Below are 21,157 nucleotides of genomic sequence, written 5' to 3' on the forward strand. Positions count from 1 at the left end.
AGAGGTGATGTTCGATAAATGAGCGAATTTGGTGCACTGCCAGAGCATATGTTCTAATGAAGCTATTTCCCCACAATGTGGACAAAGATTACTTGGGTATAGGTCAGGGTACATGATGTGTAACATTTTCAAAGTAGGGTACACCCGCGTTTGTAAAAGCCTTAATGTAAGGGCTTTGGGCTGAGTTAGATTTTTGTGAGGTGAAGGGAAAATCCTTCTAGACTGGTAGAAATGTTTAGTGAGCTCGTTATATGTTGTAGGAATTTCCCGGTTATTCCCTTCACCGGTAGAACGCATCCCCGGAAAGGCACGGTTGGAGAGGTGTCGTGCCGCCTCGTGTACTGCTTCATTGAGATTGGGAGGGGAATCGTTGATTTGTCCAAGGTGAGCTGGGAACCAACTCAGAAGATGATGCGTTGTGTTCGGTGGGCGGTGCGTATATAAATGCAGGCACCGGCGCTTCGTTGCGTACGTGCCGCTTAGGCCGATTGTCGGCGGATAAAATGCGTTGACTATAGTTTACTGTTAATATCTACGCTCTTCTCTTCTGAATCGGTGGCACGACGCCTATGCAGTGTTAACATTACCCGCGAGTAAAGCTCATTGTGCCTTTCATACGGATGCTCGCCCCAGGTGACTCTCTTCACGCTTTCGCACTAAATCACGTCTTTGCTGCGTTGTTTGTACGTGAGTAGCTTATGTGTTCCGCCTGCTACGCACCACTGTAGCGTGACTGAACTACTTATTTAGATCTTTGTCATCTGCATGCAAGAAAAAATAGAGAACTAAAGATTGTAGAAAACCCGCATATCTGTGCGATTCGTTCAGTACCACCATTCGCACCTTATACACATAGGAGTTTTTTTTTTCTTTCATTCTGTTCACCATATAATATGTAGGACAGTCGAGAAGTCTAGTCAGGAAAGCACCATATATTATGTGGAACAGTCGATAAGTGTAGTCAGGAAAGCTTAGGGGCTGACAGCGCTTGGCGCTACACTGCGTTTACCACGTGTACGCACATGTTCTTGCACCAGCAAAAATCTTATATACAAGAGTGCAGCAGAAAGCTTTCAACGATGTATTACGTGCATGACGGTGCTACAACAAAGGCCTGGTTAATGGGACTGGCCTGTTTTTTTTTTTCAGACAAAAATAACCGCTGCCTTCCGTCGGTCACTAACAATGTCACACGAACGCCGAAAACAATGTAAAAAAGATGAAATTTTCAGTGAAATTATACGACATTATATATATATATATATATATATATATATATATATATATATATATATATATATATATATATATATATATATATATATATATAAGGCATGCCGTCTAAACTAATTTTCAACGCCTGGGCTCTTTAAAGCGTTCTTCAATCTAAGCACACGGTTGCGCACGGTAACTCTGTTTAAAGACAGTGTAAGTACCAACGTCTCACAGTTTATGTGATAGTAATATTTATATGTAGTGGTGCCACGGTCAGATAAACATAACTAAGGCTTCTCGCATGATCGATAAACTACAGTGCCGAAGTTGTACACCGACAAATAGCCCGCAAGTGCATGACTTAGAGCCAGTTTTTTTCTTTCTTTTTTAACAACCGAATCGCTATAACACGCTGTATTCACGCAGATTTTAATAGTCCTCATGTTTGGGTGGATGTCAAGAGCATTTTGCGATGTGCTTGAAACAGAAAGCGGCACCCGCTCTGAAATTATTCTGGTAAATGAAGGGTACGGTGACAATAAACAGCAATCTAGAATGTTGCACTCGCCGATCTTATTACAATGCATTAGCAGCCGAGAAAGACCAGATGCTTTCGTAATTCGTTTCAGGCCTACGCATAAACAGTTACGCTCGTGCTGGCATGACGTACCGGACAAACCACACTTTGAGAAGGTGCATGACGTACGTGCACATAGCAACACGACGTGGCTAGCAGACGACGCAAGGAGCAATCCACACTTTACTATTTCGTCCAGTTGCCGCCAGGCGGCGACTCTGCTCCATCTCTCAGTCAAAGCGGTGTTGTACTTCGCCTCCACCGAAAGGTGACCGCCCCAACCGGGTTTGAACCAAGTTTTATGTATCCTCCTTGGGTTGAACCCGCAACTAGGTCAGCAGCCGATCACCGAAACCACTAGACCACCGCGGTGGACCGGGGACAAGGGGGAGTTGGACAATCGATTGAGAAGAGGAGGGAGAAGTATTTCACTTTCGAGTCGTTTTACGCAAATGAATAAGGGACCACGTGAATTCATAGAAGGCAAAAAACATGCTTCCGATGGTGCGTCGCTCCTCGGTATATTTATGAACCCACGACGTGCTCCAGATCGCACACATTCAAAGTGACCGTGCGCCGCGCTCATTGTCTCACCGACAAATGTGCCTCATCATTACGAATGAGGCCGCGCTCCGACGATTCCTTGCAAATTAGCCATAGTATATATCTGTTACGGCCGCGGGGCACCTTTGCATAATAAGTGCGCATAAAAGGCGCCAGACGCCCCGACTCGTGGCGCATCGCAATTCCGGCCCTGTTTGAAGTGCGTCTCCCTTTTATCGACGATCTAGTGGCTTCTTTTCGTTACCATGGCGACGGCTCAGTTTCGACGGCCATCTTCGTCCCTATCGGGTCGCTGAACCTTTGCGCTGGCCTGAGAAACGACACACTTGAATTTGCGCGGTCGGGCTACTAAAGTGCCGCTTACAAATTGAGAGGCTATTGATTGGCACAGCCACAACGTCAACTCAAGAGTCCTAGTGCTCTTATAAGCTTCTAGCATCGTCGTTTTTTCTATGTGTGCTGGGCACATCCCATCAAAACCAACCAACTGCTACAGCAATACGCTTACGCAGGCTTATTTCGCTACCCACGGTACTCGTGTTGCAACGAGGCTTGGCAGCGGGGAAATCACTAGTATAAGGCCAGTGGAAAGAACACTGTGTTCTGAAAAGGGCGATGTTAATGGACATGCACGGAGCAGGCTACAAAGGTTATAATGACCATATAGTTGCATTCTGGTTTATTAAGATGCTGCACGGATGCTAGAACGCACAGAAACTCCGCGCATAGCTGCAATCAATACTAGTTAATCGAGTTAATGTTTACCTCCGCCGTGGAGTATGCAGGACTTTCAGGGAGTTTTCACATACAAGTGCCATCGTAAACATAGTGACGATGATATTTAGTGATCGGGGTTTACTGACGCGTTTCCTGTGATCGATATACAAATGTAAAGTTCTTTACCCCAAAATGCTCGACCTTCATCCTTTGCCGGACTCCTGTTTTATGTTGATAACAAGGGATACTCAATTACATCTTGTTTTTATTTGTCCCGTGTACATTTTTTACCCTTCCCTGTTCTCTTATATCTCCAATAACCATTCGAGGCTGCAGTGTGTTACAAACAATATAATGTAAGGGCAGACGACAAGCAGCCACCTATATAGCGTCTTTGTTGTAATCAGGTTTTTTGGTAAACGTGCTGTGTACGGTTTAGTTACACTACCATCTCGTTTTGATATTCTTCGAATCCTGTTAATTATTGCTCTGCTCTCCTTAGTTTCATCATCTGCTGGATTCACATGGTTGGAAGCAAGTAGATCCACGAGCCATCTGCCATAGCACATGCGCTGTTAACCTAGCTCATGTCGTTCTCATCGGTTCATCGGAATCACCATATTAATGCACTTCGCACGTTGTCATTACATTCATGTAAGGTGTGTTTCTCAGTCAGCCAGTGCACAAGCAGTGCAACAAGGTTTTTGAATGGACAAGGTTCTGACCGCTTTCCTATTTCCCTTCTTCGTCCGTGTCTTTGAGTGCGCTGTGAGCTATTATTATTATTATATTGCACAAGCACCCCAGGTGCCATCTACACCTAAAAGAAACACTGAACTAGCAATGAAAAAAGTCGGTACCGTGTGCCGTTCCTTTAGAGCGTTAGACGAAAAAGACCTTATAGCTCTCAGGCGGACAATTCCTTGGAGTTGTCTGCAAATTACGATTACTCCCTGTCAATGCTTTCCGAGATGTTTACAGAATAAATGGTGGATTTGAACTCAAGGGCGCGCCCGCGCGCGCCCTGCACACAGATCACACAGAAGAATTTCCGGGAGTGTCAACAGGAAGGCAGGGACACCTCGGGGTAAATCTATGTGTGTGGAAGCTATGGGCTCTCAACTCACGATGTCCAGGAGGTTGACGATTGGCTTGGAACCGAGGCTTTCAACGGTGTCGTTCTTGTCGAGGCATGAGTAGTAGTAGATGCGAGCTTTCTTCTCGGCTTCGCTCTTCAGCTCCGTTTTCTCGTCCTCTGTAAAAACACGCAGGCCCGGAAGAAAACGGCAATCAAACAACCAGGAACGTTGCCCTGCAAACTATACACTATTACGAGAATTCTCGCGTCGTACATAGCTTGAATACATCGGCGCTGCCATGATCTTGATGTTAAACTACAAACAGGAGACTTTGATTAGTCATTCCTTAGTTCTACAGATGTGTGCCCGTAGAAAAAAAAACATAACACCATAAAAACGCTGCGGCACGACACTGCTCGCATCCGCTGATGTGAGCAAATAAACAGTGTCAGTAATATCACATGATAAAAAATGCAAACAAAACTTTGGTGTTTTAAGAGGAACCCTTTAATGTCTAACGCTCGTGTTCATCCGTCCATACACTGGAACGGTGCCAGCAGTGGCTTCTACCCTTCACACTCTTTCAGCAGTCACGTGATTGCTGAGAGAGTGTTAGAAAAAAAAAAAGACACGGCGCAGTCAGTCGAATGGCAATAGGGTTTTGCCGACCACACTGGAATTTACAAAGCACACTGCATTTTTTCGTGACATAACCACTATGTGATCTTGACGCGCACCGTATGCTCTGGATTACTTTTCACCAACAGGCTTTTTTTTATTCACGCGCACGCGAATGAAGCACACAGGGGACATCGGTCGCACGCAGCCTAGTATATACCATTCATTCATTCGTTGCTGACCTTTAAAATTATTTATGCTTCGGTGCAAATGACTGATGACAAGCAGAAATGCATCTATTACAACAGTTAACGCAGCGAGTGTTTAACGTAATGCGAGTTAGTATCCGCTCGTTTCGATAATGTCCACACAGAGCTAGCACCGAAGTTACGTGCTGTAAACACAAAAAAACGTGTACACATCAGCATCAGTGAACGTATACGCATATATATATATATATATATATATATATATATATATATATATATATATATATATATATATATATATATATATATATATATATATATATATATATATATATATATATATATATATATATATATATATATATATATATATATTGTAGGCATTCATTAAGCACATCTACTTTCTTTACACATATTCATCATCATGAGTGGTCGTCATCTTCATCTGCTGTGGGGACTTGGCTTGTCTGAGTTCTGTGCCTTGAGCGTGGTCGCTTCATCGTGTTTTCTGGGCCTAATAAAGGTTGCCTTCACCGTTACATCACAAGTGGTGGAGGTGCGGGGTAGAACGGGCACCCAGCGTTGGCCATCAGGGTGGTAGATATGATGGTACAGGACGTGGTTGTTGAGCTTGAAGTGCGTCAGCTGTCGGCGAAGACGGGCGTTAGGGGGCCGGCAAGTCCCGTCAAGACGGTCCATGATGCGGCGACAGTAAGGGTCAGCACGTTGGTGTGATAAGAACAAACTACACTCGCTTGGAGAAGTTGGGTCCACAGTAGCTAATGACGAAACATGTAGGGATGAGACGGCCGAAAGCTTCTCGAGTGCGGCAGTGGCGGATTCGTTAAGCTGCTCCGAAGAGAGCGGGCAACGCGAAAGTGCGTCGGCGTCTTGATGCTTGTTTCCCGACTTGTATGTGATCGTGAAGTCGTATTCTTGTAAGCGAAGAATCCAGCGACCAAGGCGGCCGGACAAGTTCTTGATTGTCGAGAGCCAGCACAAGGCGTGATGGTCCGTAACCACAGTAAAGTGGCGGCCGTGGAGACAAGGTCGAAACTTTTGTATCGACCATACGACCGCTAGGCATTCCTGTTCGGCGATGATATAATTCTTTTCGGCAGGGGTCAGTGCACGTCTCGCGTATGTGACGACTTTCTCACGTGAAGATTTGTCTCGCTGTAGAAGAATTCCACCAATGCCTCGACCACTAGCGTCTGTATGCAGGAGCGTAGGCGCGGTTTCGTCGAAATGGCAGAGGACTGGTTCGGATGTGAGTGCACACTTCAGTTGGGCAAACGTCGCTTCACATTCAGGAGACCACACAAAGGTGACGCCTGATCCGAGCAACTTGTGGAATGGTGAAGCTATATTGAGGCGAAGTCCCGAATGAATCGGCGAAAATAAGAAGCGAGGCCGAGGAAACTGCGCAAATCTTTGGCTTTTTCAGGACGCGGGAAGTGTTGGACAGCGGAAATCTTGTCAGGATCGGGACGAATACTGTCCTTGCTTACGATGTGGCCTAACACTTTAATCGTCTTGCTCGCAAAACGGCACTTCTTGGTGTTCAGCTGAAGGCCTGCGTTTGCAAGGCACGTAAGAACTTCGTCCAGTCGTTGCAAGTGCTGAGGGAAGGTTGACGAGAAAATAACGATATCGTCTAAATAGCACAAGCAAGTCTTCCACTTCAAGCCTCGTAAAACAGTGTCGATCATCCGCTCGAATGTTGCTGGAGCATTGCAAAGGCCGAATGGCATGACGTTTAATTCGTACAGCCCATCTGGTGTTGAAAACGCTGTCTTTTCTTTGTCATCCTCGTGCATGGGTTTTTGCCAGTAACCTGAACGCAGGTCTAGGCTTGAGAAGTACTCAGCACCTTGCAGTGAATCCAAAGCATCGCGCGACATGGGGTGAACATCCTTGTGGGTAATCTTATCAAGTGCTCTGTAGTCCACGCAAAATCGCACGGAGCCATCTTTTTTACTTACTAAAACAACAGGGGATGACCAAGGACTCGCGGAGGGACGTATAATGTTCCGTTGCAGCATATCGGCTACATTTTGTTCAATGATCTCACGCTCGGACGAAGAGACGCGATATGGTCGACGGCGTACGATGGAAGTGCCATCGGTCTGGATACGATGCCTAATAATGGACGTCTGTCCCAGAGATGAAGAATGGGCATCAAACAATTTCCTATGCTTTTGTAGCAAGGCAAGCAACTCATCTGTCTGTGAAGAGGTCAGTTCTGGACTAATAGTCGCAGCAAGAACAGAAACACTTGATGAACGTCCAATAGAAGGAAGGTCAGAACACGCTGGCATAAGCGAGACAACAGAGACAGGTTGAAATTCAGAAACGCAAGCCATTGTGGTGCCTTTAGGAATGAGAATTTTCTTAGAAGTCTGGTTTGTAGCGTAGAGAAGTCCGGAGCCATTGTGGAACCACGCTAGACCTGAAGCAAGGGCTATACTTCTTGCGAGACAGCGTGCAGATGGTTGGACAAACACGTCACCAGAGTCGATCACATTAGAAGTGATGGCAACTATCCGCTGATGACCAGGTGGTAGCTCGGTATCTTCAGCAGCGAGCAAGCGAACGGGCTTGTCATCCGCATACAGGGCATAGTCAGTTTCCATCGTATGAACAGCATTTTCTCGACAGCAGATGGAAGCGTTCGCCGTAGACAGAAAATCCCAGACTAATATAAGCTGGTGGGCACACGAACTCAGCACAGCAAATTGCACAAAATGAAGAAGACCAGCTATGAAAACACGAGCGGGGCACATAGCGGCAGGTCTAATGGCGTCCCCTTGAGCGGCGTGCAGTGTAGGTCCATCATAAGGGGTGGTGACTTTTCGCAAACGTGAGCACAAAGAACGATCAATCACAGATAAACAAGCACCAGTGTCTATTAAAGCGTCCACGTACACACCTTCTATTAAAGCAGATATCGTATTATATGGACGCACTGGAGGAATTTCTGTCTCTTCGTTCGATGCAGCTTTTCCTCCAAAAGCTGCAAAGGTTAGTTTTCCGGGCGTTGGTTGGTGAATTGCGAGACAGGTTGCAATGGAGACGTGGAGCCGCGGATGGGTGAGGGTGAGCGGCGTCTAGTAGAGCGGTAAGAACTGGTTGGCTCAGATGTCGCAGTTGGACACGGTGAGCGACGTAGCGGCGGATCATAAGGCGACGTTGGAAAGCGTACCAGCTTGTCCCATCATCCCGTCCGTAGGTGTCAAATCCACGACGTTCGTCCTGCTGACGCTTCCGACAGACGCGTGCAATGTGGCCCCGATAGCCGCAGTAATAACAGATTGTACGAGGCGGCCGCCACGGTGGGTGAAAGGGTTGGCTAGACGCACTGGGAATCAACGAAGCCAGCGGGACAGGCGTCGAGTGTGCGGGCATCGGTTGTACGACGGGTGGTGATCCAGCGAGGACTTGTGCGTACGTCGGCTGGGGTCGCGGTACTGGAGAGTCTACATACGCTGGCCCAGTCATGGACGCCAACTCCTCTTTGATAACGTCGCGCAAAACAGTGTTGGAGGGGGGAGGTGGACTCGGTGTCATTGAGAGGCCGAAAGATTGCAGCTCTTCCTGTATAATCACCCGGATGATGGCAGGCAATGAGGCATCAGTCGTGGTGGTGTTTTCAGCGCTGTCCGGCGGTAACCGTTGGGATTCAAGTCCCTTTAGGCGTTGGCACGTGGCAACAACGTCAGCGACTGTAGTCGGGTTTTGAATGACCAAGGCATTGAACGCGACCGTGCCGATCCCTTTCAATAGATGACGAACTCTCTCTTACTCAGACATGGACGTGTTGAAACGGTGACAGAGAGCAAGCACATCCTCTATGTAGGATGTGTAAGACTCACCGCATTGTTGCTTGCGAGCATCCAGTGTCTTCTTCGCGAAAGCTGAACGAACCCCCGGGGTGCCGAAAATTTGGCGAAGCTGTAGCTTGAAACGTGTTCAGTCCGTAATGTCCATTTCATGATTGAAAAACCATGTTTTCGCTACGCCTGTCAGATAGAAAGAAACACGGCGAAGCTTGATAGGATCATCCCAGTTGTTAGTGGAACTCGCTCGATTGAACTGGTCCAACCAATCCTCCACATCTTCACCTCGAAGTCCGGCGAACGTGGGCGGCTCACGCTGGTGCGCGGTGACAATCCACGATGGATAGGCCGCGGTAGCCGGGGCCGTGGAGGTAGACGCAGAAGCGCCGGTTGGCTCGTCCTGAGGCATGTTACCGGACACCTGGCACAAATGACGACCTGAGCGGAGCTCCAGGAGGCAGGTCGGGCTGGGAGAGGACGGAAGATCGTAGAGCACACTCCACCACTTGTGATGTAACGGTGAAGGCAACCTTTATTAGGTTCAGAAGACACGATGAAGCGACCACGCTCAAGGCACAGAACTCAGACCAATATATATATATATATATATATATATATATATATATATATATATATATATATATATATATATATATATATATATATATATATATTGCTTTCGAAAACTTTGTCCTGTGCTATGCTCCAACGAATCTCGAATTGTGGCAGGTTTCGTGCCTTTTTGTTTTAATGAAAATCATAATATGAGGGACGTAAAGTGGGGCTTCTGAGCTAGTCGAGTTTTCTTTTTTTTAACGGTATACACCAACGGTACGCTCCGTTCCGTCTGGAACTAACAATGCAATCAAAAATGCTGGTAATCTTGACAATCCTGAGTTCATTGACCACAAACCCACAATCCCGGAATCACGAACGAACCTTATCCTCACATTCTCAACGTCAACGGCTAACGTAAATCTCATTCTCTAGAAACATGATGAATTGCTACTTCAAAGCGACAAAATGAGGCTGGTTATTCCTGAACGTCCACGTGGGCTCTATAGACGAGCCGCTAGCCTCAAAGATATGCTCACAATACTCAAAGATTTATGCCCCTATAATTCAGCGGAGTGTTCACCCTAGGGCAAGCACCGACGCAACCTACGCGTGTAGCCAAGTGTTTCGAGACGATACCTCGACTGAGCTAAGATAGGGAAAGTAAATTCTCTGAGTCTGAGACTATCCTGTAAATCTATAGTCATGAGTAGATATACAGTAGAACAATATACACTTTCGAAAATAGCACAAAGGGTGTGCGAAGTCTGCATATTAACTTGCATAGTAACAATACTGGCTAAGGTTGGCCAGAGTTGACCAGCTGTTCGATACTCTTTCCTAATGCGAACTACGTTGTCTCATCAGTATAATGAATGTGTGCCACTATTTATTTGTCTCGTTACATTAAACGCTTCGAGCACTACCACGCTTAACTCCGATGATTTTTCGAGGTCCATGAATCTCAACGAAATTCGCTGGGTACGTTTCTGCACCTTTCTTTCATTTATGCCAACGGACATGCTTGAGGGATGCGCTGAATATTTGCAAACGAATTTTAAAGATTGCCTCAGAGCACTGACATGGCTTGTTAGAATGATTGGCAACACTGTCTGTGTCACGTCATGTTTGGTGTGTCAACGGAAGTGATGCGGCCGATGGCGTCGCTAACCTCGGTCTCTGCATCGTTTACTGCGCGGGTCACAAGGTGACGGTGGCGGTGTTTGGCCCGAGAAAGCTTTGTTCCTTCCTCTGTGGTGTTTGGCTGGCTCGGCTCGGCGCGCTCGTCTCTGCTTTCACAGTTTTAATTCTCTGCGCCGGCGGGACCAGTGTACGACTTCCGGTTCTTACCAAATAGTACGCCACACGTAGGCAACGCGCTCAGTCAGGTTTCAGTTTCGCTGTTGCGCTTCTTCGCTTATTAAATGTATTTTTCGAACTGCTGAGCATTTAAGCTCTCGGGCTCGTGACAAGAGTGCCTCAGGAGCATATAAGCACCATTACCCTGACATGGTCGAAAAATCAACGAAGTTCGCCTTGAAGTAGATTCATCGCGAGTCGATTTTTTTTTTACCACGCGCAGGTTATAAAGAGAAGTAACGCACCTAGCACATTCTTCATGACGAGCTGGTTCTCCTGCCAGAGCTTTCCGAATGTTCCCCAGATGGACTTCCCGTCGGGCAGCGGGTTCGCCTTGATCCAGCCACCGCACGAGTACTGGTAGAAGTCCTCGCATGGGTCCATCTCCGGGTCCATGGCGTTCAGGATAGAGCTGGCCACCGTCACACACGCCGGAGTCACGCAGTACTCTGCGAGTGTGAAGTCGGTGAGCGACGTGTTTTCGATTAAAAAGAAGGATATTGGCAAGTATATTATCGCTGACTTCTTTGCAGACAATAGAGAGAGAGAGAGAGAGAGAGAGAGAAGAAGAAGGCCGGGAGGTTAACCAGATATTGGCATCTGGATAGATTTTCCGGTAATCTAAAGGCGATAACATGAGGTGATGTGAAGAATGTTCCGGACACAACTAATTCTGTTAAATAGAGAAGGAGTGGGAGGAAAGGCAGGAATGTTAACTAGCGTAGAACTGGTGTGCTACCCTACATTGGGGAACGGGCAGGTGATTTTGAAAGTTAGGGGCAGGAAGAAATACAGAGAGGGCGGGGGGGGGGGGGGTAGGCACACGCACACACAAGGTCACACTCGTCAGAGTAACAATAACGCTACTGATATACGAGCACCGGGGCAAGTGTATTGTTTTGAAAAATTTTAGCAATCCCTTCGTCGCCTTCATCTACGATAGCTTCTACGGATGCCGTTATAAAATGGTTACTGCGTCATCACATTTTGTTAGCATGCTAAGGTTACCAGTCAATATACCATAGAAAACTAACGAAAATGTCACATTACACAAATACAATTAAACGCAAGTGAAGCCATGCTTACTGCAATAATGCGAAATAAATAGGCGCTAAAGGGCGTATTAAACATTAAATATCTTGTAACAATCTCGCTAAGTGCGGGAAAGCAGATATTATGTGCTAATAAATACAGGGTGTTTTAGCTAAAAAGATCCTAGTAAAATATTATACGTGAGCGCTAGGCGTCCCCACTTAGCACAATATTGTTCCTGAACCATATAGAACACGTCAGAATATATTTTTGTTTGATTCGCCACGATTGACAATTAACAAAAGCTGCTTAATCAACTTTTTTTAAATAAAGACTCAACAGAAAGCTTTTCAATACAAAACGTGTAGCGCTTAACCAGAGATAATGAAATTTCACATCTGCGGCAAGATAACTGCGCAGCTTAAGTTATTTCCCGCCTTTGTTTAAAGTGAGTCGTCCGCCTCGGTGGAACAGTGACCAGAGCGCTCGGCTGCTGACCTAAAGGTCGCGGGTTCACTCCCGACCGTCGCTTTTCGACGGACGCGCAATGGTAGAGGCCCACGTATTGTGCGATGTCCGTACACGTTAAGGAAAGGCTGCAAAAATAATTAAACAGCGCAGTTATCTTGCCGTTGATGTAAAATTTTATTACCTCTGGTTAAGTGCTATGGTTAAGTACTGGTTAAGTCACTTTTTCAAAAAGTTCATTAAGCAGCTTTTGTTAATTTCCAAGCTTGACGACACGAAAAAAAATATTCTGACGTGCGCTATATGGCTCAAAACAATATCGCGCAAATTGGTGATTCGTAGCGCTCACGTACAAATTTTTATTACTATGTGCTTTTTAGCTGAAACACCCTGTAGATATCACCATAAGCGTGAGCATTGAAGGTGGGAGGAGGGGGGCACAGCGTCGTACCTTCACCCCCCCTCCCCATCCCGGAGGGGGGCCCTGCGCATGTTATAGGATACAACCCTGTTCTGAACATAAAAAAAAAACTGTTATATATGAGCCGATAGCTGCGATAAAGTGCACCACACGTCTCCAGAGAAATATTGACAGATATGTTCATTGTTTTCTCTCGAACGAGACCATTGCTGCTAAATACGTACTTTGCATCTTACGAGAAAATGTTTCATATTCTCCTACGAACGGTTGCGCTAAGGCAGATCTAAAACTCTGCGCATAGCGGCTTACACAATACCAGGTTTGCGTACTCGTGTGCTTTTGCGTTACACAACATGTATTGAGGATACACCGACGACGTGCAATCCGGACCAATCCCGCGATCTGTTGTCATGTTGACGACGAACACATTTTTTTGGAATCGCCAACTGACCGTGCTGCGCAATAATTTATACATGCCTTCATGTTTCGCTTACTCCTTTGTATTCATGCTTATATAATAAGCCATTTTTTCTAACTGCATCACAGGCATAGGACACGTTATCCGCCACCGTTGTGCAACGGTTTCGGTCCTCGGCTGCTGACCGATAGGTGGCGGGTTCGATCCCGGCCGCATTTCAATGGAGAGGCCCGTTTACTGCGCGATTTCAGTGCATGTTAAAGAGCACCGGATTGTTGAAATTTCCGCAGCCCTCCACTACGGCGTTTCTCATAATTATATCGTGGTTTTATCTTCTATGCCGCCTGTGGCTTGGAGTGGCCTTCACGAACGCATACTCTTATCTCATCGGAATGGCCAGCTCTTCTACATGCACTTACTGCAGCCGCGAAGAAACCATCGCGCACCTTCTGTGTGAGTGCACCCATTTCAACGCGCAAAGACAAGAACTGACTGCAGCTCCGCATAGACGGGATGATCGGCCTTTGTCGGAACATATATGATTCCGGGTCATTGGCCGAGCCCATCCTCAGCCCAGAAGGCTTTGAAAGCTTTGCTGCGCTTTTTGCGGACAACTGGCCTCAGAGACAGACTATAGTGTCTTGTACTCTTTGACGTTTCCTTTCCTTTGTCGCAATTTTTTTGAAATTTCTCTCTCTCTCTCTTTCTTCGCAACATTTCTTTTTAACATCTTCTATTCCCCTCACCCCTTTCCCCAGCACAGGGTAGCCAGCCGGTCTAAGAACTGGCTAACCTCCCTGTCTTTCCGCTTAAACTTTCTTCCTCTTTCTTTCCTCCTTTATATAGTGGTTTTCGAACGTTAAACCTCAGATATTATAATAGGACACGTTTCAAGCGTGCGTTTCTGTCCCTACCAGCGCGAGTTCGTGTTTTCTGTGTGGTCAGTCTGGCCCAGCCATATCAACCCATCCATCCATCCATGCAGTGGCTTGACGAATACAACGTCATGGTCTCTCCTATATTTTAGGGGCGAAGCTCCTTATGGCGTGGCTTGTGCGTTCCTCGTAGCACGTAACCACCAGTGGCACATACCCGATATAGGTATAACATTTGACCTCCAAGGTGGTGCCGGTGAGAGATTTCTTCTGTGCGTTGTTTAACAATAAAAAATAGTGCTCAATGTACATGCCAATGGCTGCTAATGGGGAATGAGAGACATGAGCATTCGGCTTTTAGTCAACGCGCACGCTGCGATCCCCATTAGCAGCCATTGGCATGTACATTGAGCACTATCGGACAAGAAAGGGATGCTACATTATACTCGCTGGGTGTAACCTCCTTAGCTTTAGAAAGGTTTAGCGAGCGTTGAGCCGCAGTGCCATGAATACAATGAACTTGTATATACCATGAATGAACTCAAGGTGGTTAAATATGAGAAGTAGGTAGATACGAAGCGCAAGCCGTAAGAAAGTAAAAGCCGAATTATCCTGTCTCTCATTTCTCATTAGCAGCCATTGGCATGTAAATTGAGCCCTATCTGACAGGGAAAGGTTGCTACGTTATACTCGCTGGGCGTAACCTCCTTGGTTTTAGAAAGGTTTAGCGAGCATTGGGCCACAGTGCCATGAATACAGTGAACTAGTATATACCATGAACTCAAGGTGGTTGAAGGTGGGAAGTAGACCCGAAGCGCAAGCCGTAAGAAAGTGTGCGTGTGCCACCTCTCATTTAGTCCTTGGAATGTCCACTGAATGGCGGTGCTTCTATATGGGGAATATATGATAAAAAGATGCAAGATGGTGGGACTTGGAGTGTTGAATAGATGGATGAACGGACACACAGACAGATGCATGGATGGACGCAAAAACGGACGCAGGGGCGGATGCATGAACGAACGCAGGGACGGGCGCACGAACAGACGCATGGACGGTCACACAGACGGACGCATGGACAGACGAATGCTTCGCCCCACTCTCCATCATTCACTCCGTGGATATGCTGCGAATTTTTTTTCTCTATCTTGTCTATTAATCCTCTTGTCTCCCTGCCCACAAGTAGGGTAGCCAACCGAGCCAAAACTCGGTTAACTTTCCTCCTTTTTTACTTCGTTTCTCTCTCCATCTCTCTTGTTGCCATCGTTACAGTACTGTCCTCGTTATCAGTGCTGTCCCGTGCATTTATTTCAGCCCAAAAACAGTATTGCTTTTATCATTCTTATTATTCGAGTAAAAATGTCAGAGAGAGGCTTCGGCGCTTTCATATGCTATGACGTCAACTGAATATGCACTGCCAGACGTTCGCCCACACTGCCTCGGCTGCCGCTGCAACGGAGATTTGAAATTGAAGAGCTTCCGTATGGACGCAGTGTTCGCCTCTCCGCATTCATTTCACTTACGAGAAGAAACCTAAGAACTAGTGAACCTTTTCTGCGCTATCACGTTATTAAGTGCCCTTCTTCGAAATCGCAATCTAGGAGGGAAATATCTTGCGTACTTTTACTAAGAGCGCACTCAGAGAGTGTAACCAGTCTCATTTTTTTAATCAAGGAAAAAAAAAGAGGAGGGGGGCAAGAAGGAAAGCTTTTACGGCCCAAGAAGCCTTTTTCTCATTATTATGCGTCTACAATGTGGGGCACTTCGATCATGCTGCATCAGTACAAAACGTTTTTTTTTTAATTTTTAATGCTCCTGTGAGGACAAATGATTTATCGCTGTGAGGGATGCATTAGAAAACAGCGCATAATTGCATATGCAATAAGGTTTTTTTAAAAGAAAGTAAGAAAGAAAAAGAAAGGAAAAGAAAGAAAGAGCGAAATAAAGAAAGAAAGAAAGAAAGAAAGAAAGAAAGAAAGAAAGAAAGAAAGAAAGAAAGAAAGAAAGAAAGAAAGAAAGAAAGAAAGAAAGAAAGAAAGAAAGACGCCTTTACTTAATGTGGTTACCACATAACCAGACCATGCACGGTTAAGCGAATAACCAAGCGCACCTAACATTGGGAGTCGCTCTTCCCCAGAATGAAGTATCGATGCGTAATAACCAATGTTTTTTTTTTGTCCACCCTAGTATACCCTGCAGGGTAATATATTTGAAGCACGGTACATAATAAACACGCAATCGGGAATTTCGAAGCCTATACACGTAAGGCCACACTTCGGAAATAATTCACCACTGTTCCCTCTTCATATTAACAGCACAAAAGCCTGCTCAAAACTTTGCGCTGCAGGTCCATGATCGAGGCAAATATTTATTCCTCCCGGCACCACAAATTGAGCCGAAAACGTCACCATCTCGTGCTAAAAAGACCTTTTTTTTTTCTCTCTTTCGTAACCCGTTTCATGCGGGAAGACGCAAGCCTGCTGGGTCCGCAGTTCCACAATAAAAGGAGCCTTTCCCGCGATGGAATGCTGCGTAGCGGATGAACGGATTAGCCGGACCTCATCTCCCGCTGAACGAGGTTGTAAATCCCACGCGAGAGAGACTAAAATGAAGGTGGACTAGAAGAAGAAAAAAGAAACAAAAAAAACGAAAAATAACAATGGTTAAGTAAACACCAGAAAACGGGCGGAGCTGAGAATGAGTAACATAAAAGGCCGGCACGAGATTATGACCCCTGCAATCTTCTTGTACTTCTGGAGTGCAGCAGCCATAACGGACTGCTTCTTCACTCTCGGTCGGGAACGTGTACGTATACTTACAGCGGTGGAAAAAGGAACAACACGCAGCTCTGAAGGACAGACACTTGCAAAGCCAGACTTCGGGTGAAAGCTGCGCGAGTACAAAATCAAGAAGAGTTTGCACACGCCCGCTGTGCCCGAAGCATTGAGCAAAGCTTCTGTCCACCTCTTCAGAATGCGTATACTGCGCAGACCTCGCCTCGGGGCAAGTGTCGCGTTTCTAATTAACCTGCCGCGCAGACAGTTAAGGAGCGTGGGTGTGGCACTCGGGAGGTCGTCAGAGATGAAGCATTATAAGAAACGAGGAACTAGTGAAGACGGGGTGTGTCTTGTTTCACTTAATGACAGCGTCACAGAGCATAAGCGTCAGAGGGCGAGCGAGACAGGAAGCGTGCGGGAGGGGGAAGCGGGGCGTCGTTAAGGTATAACGAGATACTCGAGAGGATTCAAAAAAAAAAAAAAAAAACCAGCTTGCTTTACTTTCCGGCTTATCTCGGGTGGCGAATACTGGAAACCTGACGTCGACAGACTAATCGCACGAGATTAAAATAAAAAAAAACATGTCTCCAACAAACGCGTGTATTGAAAATGTATGTATATCTGTTATGAAGCGTGGAAACTTGAGAAGTTGATAGGACATAACCGAATGTAGGAACATAACTGAATGTTTCGCTTCCGTTTTTACGCATGAACTGCTTCTAGGTTGCGCTGTTCCTACATTCAGGTATGTATTTGCCCTGGAACGAAGCGCTGGCAGGTTTGTTGAGAGGTCTGAAGAAGATAACCCTTCAGTGAGCCAATCAATTGGAAACATTTGAACATTGCTCGACACTGTAGTGCGCGGCTTTGCGAAGACCAAAAAGGTGGCCAGACCAATGCCACCTGGAGAATTTCAGGCCTGTTCACTGTTTCTGCCATGGTTTCTGACGTCAGTCCGTTTAGACCGCCGTGTTTCGCTGCACAGACGTGCCTACGCTTGCTCCCGTCGCTCTCGACAAACATGGATTGTCAAGCGTGACGATCGTTTTCGTGGCGCGCTGGTGTGCTTGTTGGCAACTATATAGAGAAGACCGTGTTTTTCTGTGTCCGTAAACTCCAACGTTGACTCAGTATGTGATGCGATTTGTGCACTAGATCATATTTATTTCAACACCAGTGCAAACGCGCGCTTCTCAATGTGAGCCGTCGGTCCTCCTTAGTTCAGGGAGTGCTCGTGATGTGACGCTACATGATAGATAGCGCTGCTTGCGTCACGCATGCTTCCGAGCACTTTCGCCCGTTGATGCGATGGACATGTTTCCCACAACTATTACACGTCTGTCAGATTTGTTCCTTCGGGCTGCTGCTTTGTCGCTCGAAGCTATGCCACCGCCGCGCCACAGAGCAGTGCATGCAGAAGCGTGTCAGAGACGATTCTTCATGGGTTACCCGCATATCACCATGAACGGCGACACACTGGAGAGTTTTAGTACTGCGGAATGGTGCTACGTACGCATAACGCAAGCGCCTTGCGTTACGTGGCGTCCTTTGCCGCTAATTGGCTTTTAGTACGCCGTAGTACCCGCGTACGTAACGAGCGAGAAGCCTCTTGCGCCATCTGGTATATCAAAATAGAAGCACGTGTTGTTGACAGCCAATGTGAGCCAATCCAAGTGTTATAGCCAGATTATGGCCATATTTTAAGCCACAGAGCCGGTCGGTGCTTGCCTTCGATGCCGCCATTTTGCAAAACGAAGTCTCGCGCTGTCGCGAACTTGTTCAAGAGCAGCGCGATCAGCTCATACGTACGCACGCACGCATCTCATGCGTGCGTGCGTAGCGGCTGCGTACGTAACGCGATACGTGCGCGTTGCGGTCTGCGCATGCGCACTACGCAGAACGTGGCGTCCTTACATACGCAACGCCGCCACGTACGCAGCGTACACAGTACTAAAACTCTCTACTATCTCAAAACACCGTATCTTTGACATAGCCTTTGTGACCACCAAAATTGTGAACACGAAGAATACAAGATGCCGTCCCACTAATCTGTACACAACTGAAAAAAAAAAAAACTTCGTAAGATTTCCGTCATGAGGCACTGCATGAGGGGCTCTCTCCCCCATGACCGCAAAGCACACGCGAAGGCTAGGCGATCGGAGGGAGCAGGAAAGGGCGAGGGTGGTGAACGGCTGGATCGGGCGCATCTGGCTGGCATTGATAAAATAGAGGAGGCGTTGACTGGATTTTCGCGGCTTCAAATCCGAAAGGTTGGCCGATGTTGCTTGGTGAATTGTCGCGGCAAGTGCACCTTAGTTGCGAGTGTTCACGTTTCCTGAGGACAACCGAAGAACGAAATGGGAGCATGTCGTTCGTCGAGCTGACCTCGACATCCGTTTTCTTCCAGACCCGAAGGTACGTGTGCCCATACTACATATTTAGAAGTCGTTCCAGTGGCATTATCTTCACCATGTTCCATTTTTGCACTAAAATAAAGGTGCCGTGTGTGCTTTTCACTTAGCGTAAGGCCTGGCATTATAATACTAAACGCGCGCGGCAGTACATTTTCACAACAGGCGTTTTTCCTACAGCGTCAGTAAACATTTTGCTATTGGTGATTAGCACCGCGGATTTTTTGCATTACCCCCGAAAATAAGAAGGAATGCTGTTGCATTGCTTAGTGCATCGACTTTGTAAATAGTATTTTATTGCCTGTGTTCCAACCACTTTATTGCGGTCTCATAACTTTGCGCCAGTCTCGCCAGCACCTTCACCTAATAAGTTTACTTGATATTTCGATGCCTTTAGACACTTATGGCAAAGTGATTTCTTAAATGGTTTTCAGGCGCGTGAGCTCCTACTTCAACCTAGAATATTTCAGAACCAGTACCAAACATACTGATCCAAGTACCGGCAGTGCAGTAGAAGTGCCCACGGGGGCTGCACGGTTTAATCTAGGCCCAGTACCAACATTTTTCCCGGGCCCCAAGTTATATGAGCGACTACGCAACAGTGCGAGAAGGGCCAGACCGAACGAGCAAAATTAACGCCGCTCCTTGTGTCGGCCACAAGAAATTTTTGTGAAACGAAAGATTTTCTTTTCTCTTGAAATGGTCATCACCCTGATATTGTGCTGAACATCATACTTGTGGAAGCAGCACACACTCTATTCAGTAACTTCGTGTCTATAAAGACAGATGCTCGTCGAAAGACTAGAAATGAAACTGCAAACACTTTGCGAATGAGTAGGAACAGCTTTATTGCATATTCTAGAGGTGCGTCAGTGGGCGCGCGTGTGTGTAAATAAAGACAGCATGAATAAAATTTACCTTACTTATTTCATCACTTTGCTGGGCTATCGAATTTAGCTCTCGTAAATCGACCATCACGCGTTCGATAGGGCCCAATCTTTCTTACTTTTTCGTGGAAGAAATAGCTCGCAGATAAATCTCCCAACGCTTTCAAGTTTAACACACTACTTAAACCAGCCCCGCCACGGTGGTCTAGTGGCTAAGGTACACGGCTGCTGACCCGCAGGTCGCGGGATCGAATCCCGGCTGTGGCGGCTGCATTTCCGATGGAGGCGGAAATGTTGTAGGCCCGTGTGCTCAGATTTGGGTGCACGTTAAAGAACCCCAGGTGGTCAAAATTTCCGGAGCCCTCCACTACGGCGCCTCTCATAATCATATGGTGGTTTTGGGACGTTAAACCACACAAATCAATCAATCAACATTACTTAAACCGGCGTCTTTTTGGACGCAAAAGGAGGAATAAAGCTGCTAAGCATGTAAAACTCGCCGCGTACGCTTTATATTTTAACGGGAGACGATGGTGACAATGGCTTCACAGCCTCCCGTATACGCACGCTCACTCGGGCAAAACGAGTGACGTCACGGCGGCAGTGAGCAGGCCTGAAATTATTTTTAGGTGTCATTGGTTAGGCGGACTTGTCGGCACGTACAGTCAGCCACAAAAGTTTGCGGACCACGCGAGCGCGCGCCAAAGTGCCTGTCCACGCCACCTAGCGGTGCGCCATCTTCCGTCGACCACAGTGCTAGGCCAGAAACGGCCCTTCTTGTTATTCACTAGCCTTTCAATATTATACTGCCGCGTAGTGCATTGTTAGTTAGCAGCTTCCACGCAGACCGATTATCTGTAGTATGACCATAACATTTCTATTTTCATAGCAGGATCAAAGCTATCATGGCGTGCCTCGAACGACGTTCCGTAGGCCAGGTATCACTTTGTGATAAAGACTGCGACTGATAACAGTTATGCGCATAGACTGCTCTCGAGGCAGAAGCACGTAGACGCAGATGCCTAAAGGCGCGCCTCGCGTTAGAAAGTGAAAGGTGAAAGTTGTTGGTACATAGTCACAAAAGACAGGCCGTGTAGATTGAGGGAAGGATGCTGCTCGGGTGCTGAAGTGCAGTCTAT

The 21,157-nt window shown here is 46.7% G+C and overlaps 1 protein-coding gene and 1 long non-coding RNA gene across 9 annotated transcripts in view; one reads left to right on the forward strand and one right to left on the reverse strand.

Annotated features, from left to right (window-relative positions):
• Nep3 (M13 family metallopeptidase neprilysin 3) overlaps positions 1-21,157 on the reverse strand; it is a 192,049-nt gene that overhangs the window by 52,584 nt on the left and 118,308 nt on the right. For all 7 annotated transcript variants that reach the window (XM_075889187.1, XM_075889189.1, XM_075889184.1 and 4 more), the window contains 2 exons: positions 10,978-11,181; positions 4,201-4,328 (listed from right to left, as the gene is read on the reverse strand). In XM_075889187.1, coding sequence (XP_075745302.1) covers positions 4,201-4,328; positions 10,978-11,181 — 332 coding nt within the window. The remainder of the gene's footprint in view (positions 1-4,200; positions 4,329-10,977; positions 11,182-21,157) is intronic.
• Positions 18,979-21,157, forward strand: part of LOC142803665 (uncharacterized) — an 84,026-nt gene continuing 81,847 nt past the window's right edge. For both annotated transcript variants that reach the window (XR_012894219.1, XR_012894218.1), the window contains exon 1: positions 18,979-19,135. This is a non-coding gene — a long non-coding RNA (uncharacterized LOC142803665). The remainder of the gene's footprint in view (positions 19,136-21,157) is intronic.

This window comes from Rhipicephalus microplus, chromosome 3 (assembly GCF_043290135.1).
Source record: "Rhipicephalus microplus isolate Deutch F79 chromosome 3, USDA_Rmic, whole genome shotgun sequence".
Taxonomy (NCBI): domain Eukaryota; kingdom Metazoa; phylum Arthropoda; class Arachnida; order Ixodida; family Ixodidae; genus Rhipicephalus; species Rhipicephalus microplus.